This window comes from Crinia signifera, chromosome 8 (genome assembly GCF_055691185.1).
Source record: "Crinia signifera chromosome 8, ASM5569118v1, whole genome shotgun sequence".
Lineage (NCBI taxonomy): Eukaryota > Metazoa > Chordata > Amphibia > Anura > Myobatrachidae > Crinia > Crinia signifera.
This window is the reverse complement of record NC_139224.1, coordinates 9,292,131-9,310,182: the sequence shown is the minus strand read 5'-3', so window position 1 is coordinate 9,310,182 and position 18,052 is coordinate 9,292,131. Positions and strand designations below refer to the sequence as shown.

The window sequence follows — 18,052 nt, the reverse complement described above, 5'->3', positions numbered from 1 at the left end:
GCCCCCAGCCTCTCTGAATAGACGCTGTGCCATTTACACCATGCCACCAGCAGTGCCAGTTACACAATGCCCCCAATACCGGCAGTAATGCCATAAACACAATGCTCCCCAGCAGTGCCAGATAAACCATGCCCACCCGATTGTGGTGCCATTGTAAATAAATACTCTGGCGGTACTGTGTGCGTGCCGTAGCCACATGGGGTGCAGCCAATGAAAATGGGGGTGTAATATGCATATGCCCCCAAGCGCTGCGGAATTTGTATGCGCTATATAAGAAACTGTTAATAAATAAATAAATAATAGTGCCAGATACACATATGCCCCCACGGTGCCAGGTATGCTCCCACAGTGCCAGATACTTTCCCACAATGCCAGAAACACATATGCCCCCAATGTGTCAGAATTTCCCAGCAGCAGCAAAACTCACTGATGTCCCCCTGCAGTTCTGTCTGTGTGTGTGTGTGTGTGTCGCCATTTCCTCCTCCGAGGACAGGAGAGCACAGCACAATGCGCATTTCTCCCTGTGACTGGGCCATCAGCCAATCAAAGATCGCGGGCCGGCTCCTGATTGGCTGCCGGCACCTGAGCTCTGATTGGCTGACTGCCCAGTTACAGGGATACAGTGAGGGGAAAGAACGACGCGCAATGCGCTCTCCTCCCCTCCCCTTAGAAGGGAAGCGGGCGGCTGGCAGCTGGCTGCAGTGGTCAAGGCACCCAGATCGCTACCGCGAGCTACCAGTTGCGCGTGAGCGATGGGTTGGCGATTACTGGTCTAGGTCAACACCACAAGTTTGATGTGCACTATGTAGTCATGGACTCAAGGTTTGATTCAGCAATCAAAATTGTCACTTATTTCTAGTGGCCAGGAAGTTAACCCCATTTTTCGTGCGCTTCGCTCACATTGGGGGATAGCCCATTATCAGCAGTGATTCACCACTGATAATAATTTCGGCCAGGGCTATCCTATTGGCACTGATGCCTGCATCCTCTCTCCTGATACCCAGTTAGCAGGTATTATTTGGGGCATCACAGATGGTGTAATGGTTAGCGTTACTGCCTCACAGCGCTGAGGTCATGGGTTAAATTCCCACCATGGCTCTAACTGTGCGGAGTTTGTATATTCTCCCCGTACTTGTGTGGGTTTCCTCCGGGTACTCCGGTTTCCTCCCACAATCCAAAAATATACTGGTAGGTTAATTGGCTTCCAACAAAATGAACCCTAGAATGTCTGTTTGCGTGTAGATGTGAGTGTGACGTCTATGCTTCTGCCAGGAGGAGGAGTCAGCCACAGAAGCGATATCCACGGCTTTCAATGAACTAATTCAAACTGCCATTGGGAGCAGGAGCCCGGTAGCAGATGACTCCATTGCCTCCCAGAGTTGCGGCACTGGTTCTCCACCAGCAGAGATTGAGCCTCAGGCAGAGACTCGCCCGTTTATTGAGACCCAATAATATAGAGAATTTCCGTGCGGTCGGTACAGTATTTGGAATCGGGGAACATTTTCCCCCTCCATCATGTCGCCCATTCTAGTACAAGCTCCTACCAGTCAGCTCTGTTGTAGCCCAGCAAGGAAATATTAATTGTTTTCCTGCTAATGCTCACAATGATAAATTATACCTGCCCACATTACTGACCATTTAAGGAAAACTATTCCTAAATGCGATTTAAGATTAAGTGCTGTTTGCCGCCCTCTCCTGCGCTATATGGATAATAATATAGCTTTTTATTTTTTCATTCCCTGTAAGGTCTGGGTATGATTTACAGCGCGGGGCTGGAAGTGCTTGCGGCGGAACGTCTACAGCGCCAAAAGCTGTGACTTATTAATTTCCTCTCCAAATGATGTTACTGTTTAATTACGCACTCAGCCTTAATAGCTCTGCACGGGCGGCAGCCGGTACAACACAATTTTTAACTTCATTTACAAACCTCTGAGTGTAGGTTGTGCGATTTGTGCAGCGTTCATGTTACAAAGAGGGATTCCAGCATTTTTGGCGTTCTAATCACAATGCTGTTAGGACATCTGCTTTATCCTTCTTTAATAGCCTCTCTGGCATCCATAACTCTCAGCGGACAGACCGCCTGCTTCTCCGAACAATAACGAGATTTGGGAAGCGCTTTTTTTTTTTACACTTTACTACTAAACAACACTTTCCCACGCAATTGTTTAAGGCCGGCGCTCGCATAACTAAAAGGCGCTGCTGGATGCTCGGAGGCCAATCATTCCTGCTGGATCAAACGAGGTGAAAGTTTGTTTATAGAAGATTCCATAGAATACCAGATGCTTGTATCAAGTCCAAATCACATTCTGTCTGGCCCGGATCGCAGTAAGAGTACCGCACTCCGCACTACCGTTACCCTGAGACAAACATCTGGGCTGTCGGCTAACCCCTCCATACTATAGGTTATCGTTCCCTCCCTGCTTAGATTGAAATGGACATCTGTAATTTCGCTTGTCCCGCTTTCATACGTTGTGTTTGATAAATTGTACAGACCCTAAATCATGACAAGGGCTGCATGTCCTAGATCTGCGAGGAGGGCACTGCTTGGGTCTGATGAGACTCTGCAGGGTGGCAGGATGCTGTGCTCTGGGATGTTCAGTGTGGGAAGGGGGGTGGGGGAGAGGATAGTTGCTGCAATAGATGAGACCGGCCTAATTTTGTTTTTTATTTTGTTTTGAGACTTGCAGCAATACTGTATGGCTTCTGTTTATTTGGGGGAAATATAAACATGGCTTGGCCTGGGTACCGTGCTATGGATGTGCCAGCTGTATGGCTTGGCCTGGGTACCATGCTATGGATGTGCCAGCTGTATGGCTTGGCCTGGGTACCGTGCTATGGATGTGCCAGCTGTATGGCTTGGCCTGGGTACCGTGCTATGGATGTGCCAGCTTTATGGCTTGGCCTGGGTACCATGCTATGGATGTGCCAGCTGTATGGCTTGGCCTGGGTACCGTGCTATGGATGTGCCAGCTGTATGGCTTGGCCTGGGTACCGTGCTATGGATGTGCCAGCTTTATGGCTTGGCCTGGGTACTGTGCTATGGATGTGCCAGCTTTATGGCTTGGCCTGGGTACCGTGCTAGGGATGTGCCAGCTGTATGGCTTGGCCTGGGTACCGTGTTATGGATGTGCCCGCTGTATGGCTTGGCCTGGGTACCGTGCTATGGATGTGCCAGATGTATGGCTTGGCCTGGGTACCGTGCTATGGATGTGCCCGCTGTATGGCTTGGCCTGGGTACCGTGCTATGGATGTGCCAGCTGTATGGCTTGGCCTGGGTACCGTGCTATGGATGTGCCAGCTGTATTTGCCAGTTTCGGGGTGGGTTAGGCATCAGATAGGGAAAGTTAAGGGGCAGTGGTAGAGGGTAATTATACTTACCCAGCCACTGTGGGGATTTAGCTCACCTGGGTGGCGCTGTCTGTCTTCTGACCGCCGGCTATCCCGTATATATCCCTCCCTATCACATGGACGTACACACATACATACACACTAGGGTTCATTTCGGTATCGGCAGCCAATGAATCTATACCGCATTTAGCATTTTCTCTGCCATTCTGTAACCGTAGTAACTGCGGCAGCAGCTCATTGATGTTCTCACCAAGTCCCATAGGAAGAGCGGTTACAGTGAGGAGTATACATGGGCGAGACGAGCCTCTTCCTGTATTGTCACAAAGCGAGCCGCTCTCCGTCTGTGAGCTGTGGGCCCTACAGTCCTGTGGCGCATTGTGGTTAGGCTCAGACAGTTTCTCAGTCTTCATTATCTTCCCACCGAGGAGCGAGCTAGCGCTAATGATCTCGTAATGGAAGAATTATGACATTATTGTCCCCATCGCCGTAAGCATAGATCCCACTCTGTCCCTGGAGCGACAACAACATCTCTGAGAACCAAGCGTCGTATCATGAAAGAAACACAGAGAAAGAACGGAATATTCTGTGGTCAGGAATCTGGCTCGTCACCGCAGCGCTATAAATTACAGCCATAAATGTGTAGCGATCATCGATGAGTGCGGTTCTTAGAACAGGACCGCAGAATGCTCTTCTGTCTGATCATGTCCATGTTCCTCTGTCTCTATCGCTCACAGCAATCGGAGAAATGCACATTTCCCCCCGGTCGCATCTCACATCTCATGCTATTAATGGAACAATTTGTTATTTGGGGGGAGAGTAAAGGTGCCCATACACGTACCAATTACCCGGTACTTTTTGTGCTAAAATAGCATCGCATTGCATGCACAACTCATGCACAACAATGCTATTTTAGCACAAAAAGTACCAGGTAATTGGTACGTGTATGGGCACCTTAAGGCTTTCCTTGCAATGTGTGGATTTCAGCCCAAGGAAAGAAGTCCCGGCAGAGCAGCGCAGGAAACAAGATGGAACTTTCTTAAACAGCTGCATTAAATCCCCCCCCCCCCCCCCCTCTCTATCCAACTAAATCCTGTGTTGTCGCGCACTGGAGAACTCCAGCGATGAAGTGCTCAGAGAGCAGGATTACAATTCTGTGCAGAAATTCTGATTACAGTTATTACACTTTATTTGCAGTGTTCCTACTACACATAGCACGGCGCTGTGCAGTAGAGGGTTATTTGCAGTGTGATTACACATAGCACGGCGCTGTGCAGTAGAGGGTTATTTGCAGTGTGATTACACATAGCACGGCGCTGTGCAGTAGAGGGTTATTTGCAGTGTGATTACACATAGCACGGCGCTGCGCAGTAGAGGGTTATTTGCAGTGTGATAACACATAGCATGGCGCTGTGCAGTAAAGGGTTATTTGCAGTGTGATTACACATAGCACGGCGCTGTGCAGCAGAGGGTTATTTGCAGTGTGATTACACATAGCACGGCGCTGTGCAGCAGAGGGTTATTTGCAGTGTGATTACACATAGCATGGCGCTGTGCAGCAGAGGGTTATTTGCAGTGTGCCTACACATAGCACGGCGCTGTGCAGTAGAGGGTTATTTGCAGTGTGCCTACACATAGGACGGCGCTGTGCTGTGGAGGGTTATTTGCAGTGTGCCTACACATAGCACGGCGCTGTGCAGTGGAGGGTTATTTGCAGTGTGCCTACACATAGCACGGCGCTGTGCAGTGGAGGGTTATTTGCAGTGTGATTACACATAGCACGGAGCTGTACGGTGGAGGGTTATTTGCAGTGTGATTACACAGAGCATGGCGCTGTGCGGTGGAGGGTTATTTGCAGTGTGATTACACAGAGCACGGCGCTGTGCGGTGAAGGGGTTATTTGCAGTGTGATTACACAGAGCACGGCGCTGTGCGGTGGAGGGTTATTTGCAGTGTGATTACACGTAGCACGGCGCTGTGCGGTAGAGGGTTATTTGCAGTGTGATTACACAGAGCATGGCGCTGTGCAGTAGAGGGTTATTTGCAGTGTGATTACACAAAGCACAGCGCTGTGCAGTGGAGGGTTATTTGCAGTGTGATTATACAGAGCACGGCGCTGTGCGGTAAACGGTTATTTGCAGTGTGATTACACATAGCACTGCGCTGTGCAGTAAAGGGTTATTTGCAGTGTGATTACACATAGCACGGTGCTGTGCAGTAGAAGGTTATTTGCAGTGTGATTACACATAGCACGGCGCTGTGCGGTGGAGGGTTATTTGCAGTGTGATTACACAGAGCACGGCGCTTTGCAGTAGAGGGTTATTTGCAGTGTGATTACACATAGCACGGCGCTGTGCGGTGGAGGGTTATTTGCAGTGTGATTACACATAGCACAGCGCTGTGCGGTAGACGGTTATTTCAGTGTGATTACACCTAGCACGGCGCTGTGCTGTAGAGGGTTATTTGCAGTGTGATTACACATAGCACGGCGCTGTGCGGTAGACGGTTATTTGCAGTGTGATTACACATAGCACTGCGCTGTGCAGTAAAGGGTTATTTGCAGTGTGATTACACATAGCACGGCGCTGTGCGGTGGAGGGTTATTTGCAGTGTGATTACACAGAGCACGGCGCTGTGCGGTAGAGGGTTATTTGCAGTGTGATTACACAGAGCACGGCGCTGTGCGGTGGAGGGTTATTTGCAGTGTGATTACACAGAGCACGGCGCTGTGCGGTGGAGGGTTATTTGCAGTGTGATTACACATAGCACGACGCTGTACGGTGGAGGGTTATTTGCAGTGTGATTACACATAGCACGGCGCTGTGCAGTAGAGGGTTATTTGCAGTGTGATTACACATAGCACGGCGCTGTGCAGTAGAGGGTTATTTGCAGTGTGATTTACACATAGCACAGCGCTGTGCGGTGGAGGGCTATTTGCACAAGTCCCTGCCCGCTGTAGGATCTACAAACGTGCACAGGTGGCAGTCTTGTTAGAAACCATTTAACCTGTGTGTTTGGACTGCAGGAGGGAACTACAAACGAACAGAGGGATGGCGCACTAAGGTCCTAATGCACCCTGGATCGGATATGCTGAGCTGTTCGCAGCAGCTTCTCATACGTGATCTTCACCACCTACCCCTGCCTGTCTGCCTACCTCCTCCTCCTGCCTACATTCTCCTGCGGCCCACCACCTACTCCTTCCTACCTACCCCTGCCTGCCTACATTCTCCTGCCTGCCCACACCTACTCCTGCCTACCTCCCCCCCCTTGCCTGCATACATACCACTCCCTGCACACCACCTCCTGCCTGCCTACCACTCCCTGCACACCACCTCCTGCCTGCATACCACCTGCCTCTGCCTGCCTACAACCACATCCTGCCTGCCTACCACCTACCCCTGCCTGCATATATACCACTCCCTGCACACCACCTACCCCTGCCTACACACCACCTCCTGCCTGCACACCACCTACTAATGCCTGAATACATACCACTCCCTGCACACCACCTCCTGCCTGCCTACCTCCTCCTGCCTGCACACCACCTACTCCTGCCTGCCTACCTCCTCCTGCCTGCACACCACCTACCCCTGCCTGCCTACCTCCTCCTGCCTGCACACCACCTACCCCTGCGTGCATACATACCACTCCCTGCACACCACCTCCTGCCTGCCTACCTCCTGCCTGCACACCACCTACCCCTGCCTGCATACATACCACTCCCTGCACACCACCTCCTGCCTGCCTACCTCCTCCTGCCTGCACACCACCTACCCCTGTCTGCATACATACCACTCCCTGCACACCACCTCCTGCCTACCTCCTCCTGCCTGCACACCACCTACCCCTGTCTGCATACATACCACTCCCTGCACACCACCTCCTGCCTGCCTACCTCCTCCTGCCTGCACACCACCTACCCCTGTCTGCATACATACCACTCTCTGCACACCACCTCCTGCCTGCCTACCTCCTCCTGCCTGCACACCACCTACCCCTGTCTGCATACATACCACTCTCTGCACATCGCCTCCTCTCTGCATAAAGCCCCCTGCCTACACACCACCTACCCCTGTCTGCATACATACCACTCTCTGCACACCACCTCCTGCCTGCCTACCTCCTCCTGCCTGCACACCACCTACCCCTGTCTGCATACATACCACTCTCTGCACATCGCCTCCTCTCTGCATAAAGCCCCCTGCCTACACACCACCTACCCCTGTCTGCATACATACCACTCTCTGCACATCGCCTCCTCTCTGCATAAAGCCCCCTGCCTACACACCACCTCCTGCCTGCATACCAGCTACCTTGGCCTGCTTACCTCCTGTCTGCCTACCACCTACCCCTGCCTGCACACTCCCCCCTGCCTGCATCCCCATCAATACCCAGACCATAGTGGGCGTAGATGATTGTCACAAATCCACTGAATGATAGTAACACTAATAACTTCACTGGAGCCAAAACACTTTTGTCCCCCGGAGCAAGGGACCGTCCCATAAAATGCCCAGGTCCCAGGGCAGAGACCCCTTGAGCTCATCCTCCTCTATCCGCTATGGTAGCAGTCTGTACTTAGCCGCAGTGTTCCTCCATTCCTATCGCGTACCCGGCGGCACCAGTAGACGAAACAGTAGAGTAAAACCAAGCAGGGAAAATACATTTAATCACTGGGAGTCTGGGGGTATTGAAGGCTTTTTAATTAGACCTCAATTGCTGACCCCATGAAATGGGTAATTACTGCTGCGACTCGTACAACACCCTTATCTATGGATCCACCAGACAAAGTGCCAGCTGGGGACTTCTTCCACGCAGAACCCAGCAGGACGCCTTCACTTGTGTTTTTTGATATTGCAAAAAAAAAGCCACTTCAACACATCCTCCAAATCCTTTCATCCCAGTTTGCCGAAGAGCCGTCTGCTGCAAAACGATTTCCTGTAAATCTGCTTATTAATTCTCGCTAAGAGGGGAAAACAGTCATTTCGTTCGTAAATCGGAGCTTGTAGAAAAGTATGGCCAGAATTGCAGAGTTATTGCTGAGCATCGACATAGGAACTGATCAAATGTACGAGGGCTAAATCCCAATGCTCATCCCCTAGCCCCATAACTGCCATTCTTCAAACACAATCTGTAAAATGGCAGTTGGGGGCCGGTTGGCTGTTTATCTCTCCCTCCACTTTATTACTTTTTGATGCTTGATACATCTGGCCCTATAACTGCACAGCCGCAAACGCATATGTGACACTGCCCTGATGGGTACACATAAAATTCTAAATTAAAGCACTCATTCAGTTAATCGGCTGCTTATGGTGCAAGCTGACATTTATTGGGCCCTGATCAATGTCCTCCTGCCAAGTCCCCAGGAATTAGTGACACCTCTGAGACGCGATGCTTTTATTTTCCCATCCGCCTGTCCGCCTGTATACTGCATTTTCTGGACGCTCTGTGCTGAAGATATTTATAGCCGCCTCTAAATAAAAATTGACGACCGTGACTTCTGGTTATGTAAGCTGTGTGCTGGTTACATGGCCCGATTCAGTCATGGCGCCGTTGTTCGCAGTCGCATGGTAGGCGGCGGGCATTTTTGTTGCTAGGGCAAAGGGTGTGGCTGCTGAAATGCAGGCGTTCCACGAGCATTTTGTAGGCGTTCCGCATCATGTGACTGCAGATCCATACACAGCTGTGCAGGCGCGGCCAAACTGTGGCTCTCCAGCTGTTGGGAAACTACAGTTCCTAGCACTCCGTAATACAAAACCGTGGCAATACATACCAGGGACTTGTAGTTTCACAACAGCTGGCTGGGCCTTCTCCAGTGGCTTAATTACGATAGACATTCCGAGGAACTATAGGTCAGATCATGGGTCTTCAAACTGTGGCCCTCCAGATGTTGTGGAACTACATGTCCCAGCATGCCCTGACCGTTTTGATATGCTCTTATATGAAAAAAATGTGGCAATGCATGCTGGGACATGTAGTTTCCCAACATCTGGAAGGCCACAGTTTGAAGACCCATGGGTCAGATGGTCAATGATGCATTTTTGCATGCAAGCAGCGGAGCCAGTGGTTGTCTCTGTAAAGCTGCCCTGGTATCTTCTATATACATACTATCATTGACATCAGACAGTGTAATCAGGTAGCGCCACCTAGGGGGCCCTGCCAGTGTTATGACTAACCTTGTGTATCACTGGTTGGCAAAGCATGATGGGAGATGTAATGCAGGACAGAAGGGCTCCTGACAGCTGTCAATCTGATAAGTTGGGACAGAATTCAAATTTGTTTGGGCTCAAAACTAGCCTTCCACGTTTTACTAAATACATAATCGCCTGTAATAGTTGCCCGTTAATTCCAGTAATTAATCCCTCCTCATTAGCTGCCTGTTGTGTCCGTCTTGAGTTATTACGTATTGTATATTACAGCACTGGGACGTGTTTGAGACTCGGGGTCGCTGCCCTGTAATTAGTGTTATAACCATCAATCCTGCGTCTTTGTTGCTGTAAACCACAGGGTTACCGCGGGTTACAGTACTTTTGTGTAAAAGATTCTGCCTGTAATTGTGGCTGTAATTGTGCGCGTCAGTGATCAGCGTGACTTCTCTGTTGCAGGACAGAAGCACAAAACAGAGTTTCAGCAGCTGATGGAACAGGTGAAATGCCGGTGGAAGACCTCCGCAGGGAAGAAAGTGAAAGAGGAGCCTGTGGATTGTGACAGCCGAGCAGGTGAGCACGGAGGCATACTGTAATAGACACTGACAGGTCCGTAAAGTCCCCTTACCCGACTCCGTCTGTTGTGTTACAAGTGCCAGCATTGCTTATCCTGACCTGTAGCAATGTGCAGCTTGTCCCTCATTGTATCGCTCTACAGTTTTCAATACAAGTTCCATTCTGCTCCTTATACAGTCTCAGCCACACACAATATACAAGCGTCCTATATCACATTCCTCAGCACAGTCTCCTGGTGTGTCCTAGTTGTGTCAGTAGTTGCTGGATTCATTCTCTTCCGCTGTATTGGTACTTTGCCATGGGGGTAATAGATCCCCAGAATGACATACCTGGAAGGTTCTAGTAGGTAGCAGGAGAAACTCCCCAGAAATGTACGCAGCATTGCTCCCGGGCTTTGTGTGTACGCTGGTAGAGATTTCCGTGCAGTATACACAGTGCGGGACAACACTGGCATACATGTGACTGCTATTATCAGTGCATCCACATGCATTGCACCCATTCACAGAACACGCAGCTCAATAGTGACAGAGCTTCCTGAATGGAGAGCCCTGCGGCCGGTTCCACGTGGCGGATTAAGACCATTATTCAGAGTAAGGAATTACCTGTCCTCATGCTGGAATGTGAGGAGGGATGGAGGCTGAGGGAAGCTTTAGAGCCGGCTGTCCAAAGCAGACCTCTGCTTTTATCAGTAATTAGAAACTGCTGGGATATAGAGGAAATGTATCTGAGCATATAGGGCCTCATTCAGAGGGGGAGGCTGCTGCGTCCGCTATTGGGGTTGGTGCCGGAGCTGTGACTGTAAATGCTAGTATCAGACTCCCTGGTTTACACACTACGTATGACTGTGTAAGAACTGAGAACTGCGTATCTTCACGCTGTAACACCGCCGTGATTCTTTTCACTTCTCCTGTTACATATCATAAATAGTGTTGCGGCCAAACAGCCCCTAACTGTCAAGTTTTAAAAATGTCAGGTGATGATTGGCTGTAGCACCATTTATCACATGTAACTTGTTTTAACTAACTTAAACTCATTGATTAATGGCCCCCTAAGTTGCTGTTTGTTGTCTGCAAACCTCACTAAAGGTAGCTTAGCCCTGTGACCTCTCTATTGCTCTGATTGGCTACAGTTGGTCTCGTCATGTGATTAAATTAATTATGTGATTGGCTACAAGTTTATCTAGCACTGTGATTGTTCTGGTGCTCTGATTGGCTACAGACTGGCCTAACCTGACTTGGTGATGTGATTGGCTACTGGCTGGTCTAGCTATAGCCAGTGATTACCAAAACGCAGCGATTGGCTGCAAGTTGATCTAGCCTTGTGATTGTTCTGTTGCACTGATTGACGTAATGATGTGATTGGTTATACTGTAGGTTGGTCTAGTCTTATGATTGTCCTAACACTGACTACAAATAGGTTTAGCCCTGTGATTGTCCTATCACTCCCAATAGCTACCGGTTGGTGTGTCCCCATTATATTACTTGCCCTGATTGGCTACAGGCTGGTCTAGCATTGTGATCGGTCTGTTCCAGTTCATGTTCTAATGCAGCGGGCTGGACTAGCCTGGGGTATGTTTGCATTTAGTTGTACCCTGACCAGAGCTGTAATTGCAGTGCGTTCCTTGCCAAACACTTGCATCATGTCATCTCTTGATCTCTCCTGTTTGATGACTTGACGAAGGCTGCTTCCTCCCTTCTCACATGAAAGATGTTCTGGACCAGGGGAGATAATGATCTCGGGATAAGCACGCTATCATTTAGTCTTCGTATTTTCGCTTTGATCTGCTCTAAACACATGGAAAGGAAAATAAACTGTAACTATTGAATTAAGTCTCCTTTTGGTCACGTAGGCTCTGTTTTATTAGGTACTGGAAAGGGGAGTGACAGCGGAGTGTTCTGGCTGATTGCAACAGCTTTCATTTACTGTTACTTTGCGTCTGTGCCTGTGCTGTGAGCGTGTGTGTGTGTGTAAATTGCTGAACTCGTATGTGGCTTTTCAGTACAGAATGAACCAGTGACATCACTGAGAAGGCAGCCTACCCATTCACTAGGGACCAGTGACATCACTGAGAAGGCAGCCTACCCATTCACTAGGAACCAGTGACATCACTGGGAATGCAGTCTACCCATACACTAGAGCCCAGTGACGTCACTGAGAATGCAGCCTACCCATTCACTAGGAACCAGTGACATCACTGGGATTGCAGCCTACCCATTCACTAGGGCCCAATGACATCACTGAGAAGGCAGCCTACCCATTCACTAGGGCCCAGTGACATCACTGAGATGGCAGCCTACCCATTCACTAGGGACCAGTGACATCACTGAGAAGGCAGCCTACCCATTCACTAGGGCTCAGTGACATCACTGAGAATGCAGCCTACCCATTCACTAATAACCAGTGACATCACTGAGAATGCAGCCTACCCATTCACTAATAACCAGTGACATCACTGAGAATGCAGCCTACCCATTCACTAGGGACCAGTGACATCACTGAGAATGCAGTCTACCCATTCACTGGGGCCCAGTGATGTCACTGAGAATGCAACTTACCCATTCACTTGGAACAAGTGACATGACTGATACCAATATTATATAGTGAGCTGGGCTTTTTTCTTATGTATGATGGTTCAGCCCACAAAATTGTGGTTTCTTCTGTATGTAGACCAGTTGTGCAATGGATATTTGAGTTTATAGCGTATATAATCATATACCTCCCAACATGACCCATTCCAGGAGGGACAAGATGCTCCGTTCCTGGACTTCCATGCTAGTTGCAGGGTTGCAGCACAGTCCAAAATTCAGATAGGGGAGCCCCACCCACTGCCACCCCAAACACCACAGTCCAGGACTTACTGGTAGGTGTGGCTCCCCTATTTAAATTTTGGACAGTGGTGCAGTCCCACCTCTGTAACTGCCACTGGCATGGATGTCCAGGAGCAGAGCATTTTGTCCCTCCTGGAATGGGTCATGTTGCGAGTTAGCATTACTGTCACACAGCACTGAGGTCATGGGTTCACTTCCCACCATGGTCCTATCTGTGTGGAGTTTGCATATTTTCACCATACTTGCATGGGTTCCCTCCAGGTGCTCTGCATTCCTCTCACAGTCCAAAAATATGCTGTTCGGTTAATTGGTTTTTGGTAAAAATGAACCTTATTGGGTAAGCGTATGTACATGTAGTAGGTAATATAGAGTGTAAGCTCCACTGGGGTGATAATCTCTGTGTAGTACTGCGCGATATGTGTACTATAAAAACACCTGGTTAGAAACGAATAACTGAAATGAGACTCACCAACATACACCTACATTCTGTCCATCCAACCTGGTTGCTCAGTAATACAACTTTTACACCAAAAATGCTGGGTCGTACCCGGGTTTTTGGACTCTGCTCCAACCCAGATGCGAATAAGTAGTTGTCCCATTTGAATTCATAATTGCAATGTTGTCCCACAAACTATGTATGACTTTTAAATCACAAAAACTTTCTTGGAGTCAAGTTGTCCTGTTCTTCTGTGGATGTACATGAAAGCTTGGACAGTAACTGTGGCCGCCTTGGGCCCTTATTCTGCTTGAAGCGGTAACGGCCGCTTGCGGCCGTTCCGCCGATGTTTTCGGTCTGCGCATGTGCAGAGGGCACTCTGCGCATGTGCAGCCGAAATCGCCGCACACGTATTTTGACCGCCGCAAAGGGGGTGGATAGGGGCGTGAGGGGCTACGAAGCCTCATTTGCATATGCATACGCCCCGCGTTTCATGGGCGTTCCCATGCAAACGCGGGGCGTACGCTTGCTAATGAGGCTATGACGCGTGGGTACAGGGCGGGCATCTGACATCGCCGGATGTCAGCTGCCCGCCCCCATACAAGATTTCACACGGACAAGTGTCCGTGTGGTCTTGTGCTGCGGGACCTGGTGGAGCGTGCGGCCCTGCATTCGATGTTCGGCGACCATCGAATGCAGGGGCTGCTCCCACCATGGAGGAGGCGTATCCCCGTCCAAAATCATGCGGATCGCCACATGGCCGCGTACGGACGGCTGTGGCGATCCGTCTGGAAGGCGGGGATTCGCCTGGTGCGGTCAGAGCCGCATATGCGGCTCTGGCCGCACCGATCAGAATAAGGGCCTTTGTTATGTTTGGAGTCAGGGCCCCCTCTGGATTCTCAGATAAACTCTTTTATGTCAGATGATCTTGCCGTCGTGATCGGACCAGGAAAGGCTTCTGTGCTGCAGGCCCTGTAATTAAGTAGATCTATTATTTTGTTTTATGTGACACTGGCAAAGTGCTGCTCAGTAGCAATAATGTGAGTTCTGCGATCTTTCATTCTGCCTTTGAGCGGATTTCCCTGGCGGGACGTTGGAAGCGGTCAGATATATTTTTTATTGTGCTGTTAGAAATACGGTGATAGCTGGAGTGTTGCTCGGTAGGGCTGTTCTGATATTCTCTTTATTGCTGCGTTCTCCAGACTCACTAATTGTTTCCGAAACTGGAAGAAAGTCGCAACTGAAACCCGAACTCGTACAGTTGTCGTCATTCCAGGCACACAAATGGGAAATGAGAGATCGGATCAATCTGCCTTCAGTAGCGGTCATGCAGGTTCTACAGCTGAAAGCTGTCTCTGAACCGGACAATAAAACTTGTGTGTGATTGTAAAACTCCCATACAGCATCCATGGAATGGGACCTGTAATTGTTTAGCATCCATTGTTTTGTCTCATAAACTCTGAGTCTCTAGAAGAGACTATAATCTATAAGATTTACCGTGTAGACTGTCTCGCTCCTGGTTCATCGCCCCTGTAAATCCTTTATCGACAGGAATCTGCTTCAGAGTTAAAAGAAAACCTTAAAAAAAAAAAAAAACTGGGTTCCCGGAACAAACCCTGTTGCAGTACAAAGGGTGCAGAGGTGTTTACTTTTTTTGCTTTCATTCTAGCACCCTGTGACTTTCGAAACCTGTGCACTTCCTCTTCCCTACCTAGGGTGTCGATGCTGCGGTGCATCTAGCACAGTCTGGTCTGTATATCAGTGCTGAAATACAGACCACGTTGTGCTGGAAGCACAGGCAGGGAAAAGGATATGCACAAGTTTTGAAAGCGGCAGAATGCTACATTGAACACTATTGCATGCAGCATAAATACAGTCTGGTTTTGCATGCATCTAAATATACTGGGCAGCTTTGTTTTTACTCTAAAATTAAAGGGCTAGTACAACCCAAATGTATTTAGAGGCACTGTGGGATGCATTGGGTAAGATCCCTGGCGTTACCTTTGGGTAGGCCTGAGGCTGGCAGGAAATGATGTCCGTGCAGGATGAGTGCCATTCTATAGGGACCGCTCCGTGTGTGATCAGAGGGAGAACCGGCAGCGGTGAGTGATCACAGCTCAATCATTGCGCAGCTGGCATGTACACAGCCGTTCCCACAGCGAGCACTCCAGTAATTACACATTTGGCAGCTTACAGTACTCATTGCGAGTTTGCATTTTTCCTGTCGGCCTAGACAGTGATGTGTAATCAGTGATCCTGTATAAGTTCTTATACAATGCTGTATACAGTATGACACCCTTGTTCCCGGCTAGCGCTCTCCTCGCAGCGGGGCGGTCGTTCAGTGTAAGCGTCTTACAAGCCTGCCTGAAGTGTGGTCTGTGTACAGCATGTAGCAAGTCACTTGGCGTAACACGCCGCCATGTTGTTTACAGCTCTCTCTGACGCTGTGAGCTGAAGGCTTTGGGTCACCGCCAGCATACAGCAGCACGCCTCTCATGTCAGCGGGAAGCCGCTGGCTGCTTCAGAGCGATCGTTTTATCGAGCACTTAGCTTGTCTGGGACTCAGATGTGGACATTAACACACAAAGCTCTGGCTAGAGATTAGGGGGTTATTCGGACCTGATTGGTTCTCTGCTAATTTGCGGCACCCTGCGATCAGATAGCCGCCACCCGTCAGAGTGAGATCCCGCCCTGTGCGAGTCTACGAAAAGCTTCAAAAATCTCACGGGTCTGCAATCAGCTGAAAATGCAATCACCGCGCAGTCGCTGAATGATTTCCCCGGTGCGCTTTGTCTGTGCGTATCCCACAGAACGCCGGGGCGCGCTGCGTTCTCCCCGACACCCACAAACACCCGCTTCCTGTCACTCAGCTTGAGACCAGCTTGCATTTAAAAAAAGACACTGGGTTTCTATGACTATATGGCCTTGCGCGCTACGATCTGTGCGCACATGCGGTCCTTATGGTAATCGCCCGGCCTGCAGAATCATGGCCTAGCATTCAGGTCTGAATTACCCCCCTTAGTCTGTATAATGTCCATATTACTGGTGATACTGGCACGCCATAAACACTGATTCATTACTGTGCGTCATCACTATATCTCCACATCATTCAGCTCCTGATATACTCTGTGCTGCTGCAGAACCCTCAGTCTGGGGCTTCCTGCTGCCTCCATCCACCTCCTAATATCAGCGGTATTTAAGATGAGATTTCTATTTCACATGGGATGTTGCTACGGGCAACTAATCAGAATCTACTTCTTTATTTAGCAGCTTCTAGAAGATTATGGCTAGTATCTGTTGGCCCATCACAACATTCCATCTGAACTAGAACTCCCATCTTATTAATTTATGCCATCATGTCACTGCCCCTGTCACATGCAGCCCTGTCCTCACTGACACATCACTCATCTCCTGATATACTCTGTGCTGCTGGGGACCCTGTCACATGCAGCCCTGTCCTCACTGACACATCACTCATCTCCTGATATACTCTGTGCTGCTGGGGACCCTGTCACATGCAGCCCTGTCCTCACTGACACATCACTCATCTCCTGATATACTCTGTGCTGCTATGGACCCTGCTCCTCCCACTATATAACTCTCAGTCTGTGGCTTCCTGCTGCCTCCATTCCCCTCCTCACATCATGTCACTGCCCCTGTCACATGCAGCCCTGTCCCCACTGACACATCCCTCATCTCCTGATATACTCTGTGCTGCTGGGGGACCCTGCTCCTCCCACTATATAACTCTCAGTCTGTGGCTACCTGCTGCATCCATTCCCCTCCTCACATCATGTCACTGCCCCTGTCACATGCAGCCCTGTCCTCACTGACACATCCCTCATCTCCTGATATACTCTGTGCTGCTGGGGACCCTGCTCCTCCCACTATAAAACTCTCAGTCTGTGGCTTCCTGCTGCCCCCATTCCCCTCCTCACATCATGTCACTGTCCCTGTCACATACAGCCCTGTCCTCACTGACACATCCCTCCTCTCCTGATATACTCTGTGCTGCTGGGGACCCTGCTCCTCCCACTATATAACTGTCAGTCTGTGGCTTCCTGCTGCCTCCATTCCCCTCCTCACATCATGTCACTGCCCCTGTCACATGCAGCCCTGTCCTCACTGGCACATCACTCATCTCCTGATATACTCTGTGCTGCTATGGACCCTGCTCCTCCCACTATATAACTCTCAGTCTGTGGCTTCCTGCTGCCTCCATTCCCCTCCTCACATCATGTCAGTATCCCTGTCACATGCAGCCCTGTCCTCACTAACACATCACTCATCTCCTGATATACTCTGTGCTGCTATGGACCCTGCTCCTCCCACTATATAACTCTCAGTCTGTGGCTTCCTGCTGCCTCCATTCCCCTCCTCACATCATGTCACTTCCCCTGTCACATGCAGCCCTGTCCTCACTGACACATCCCTCATCTCCTGATATACTCTGTGCTGCTGGGGACCCTGCTCCTCCCACTATAAAACTCTCAGTCTGTGGCTTCCTGCTGCCCCCATTCCCCTCCTCACATCATGTCACTGTCCCTGTCACATACAGCCCTGTCCTCACTGACACATCCCTCCTCTCCTGATATACTCTGTGCTGCTGGGGACCTGCTCCTCCCACTATATAACTGTCAGTCTGTGGCTTCCTGCTGCCTCCATTCCCCTCCTCACATCATGTCACTGCCCCTGTCACATGCAGCCCTGTCCTCACTGGCACA

At 49.8% G+C, this 18,052-nt stretch overlaps 1 protein-coding gene across 3 annotated transcripts in view; it reads left to right on the top strand.

Moving 5' to 3' along the window:
• RAD18 (RAD18 E3 ubiquitin protein ligase) overlaps positions 1 to 18,052 on the top strand; it is a 210,470-nt gene that overhangs the window by 107,758 nt on the left and 84,660 nt on the right. For all 3 annotated transcript variants that reach the window (XM_083155712.1, XM_083155711.1, XM_083155713.1), the window contains exon 10: positions 9,948 to 10,061. In XM_083155712.1, coding sequence (XP_083011838.1) covers positions 9,948 to 10,061 — 114 coding nt within the window. The remainder of the gene's footprint in view (positions 1 to 9,947; positions 10,062 to 18,052) is intronic.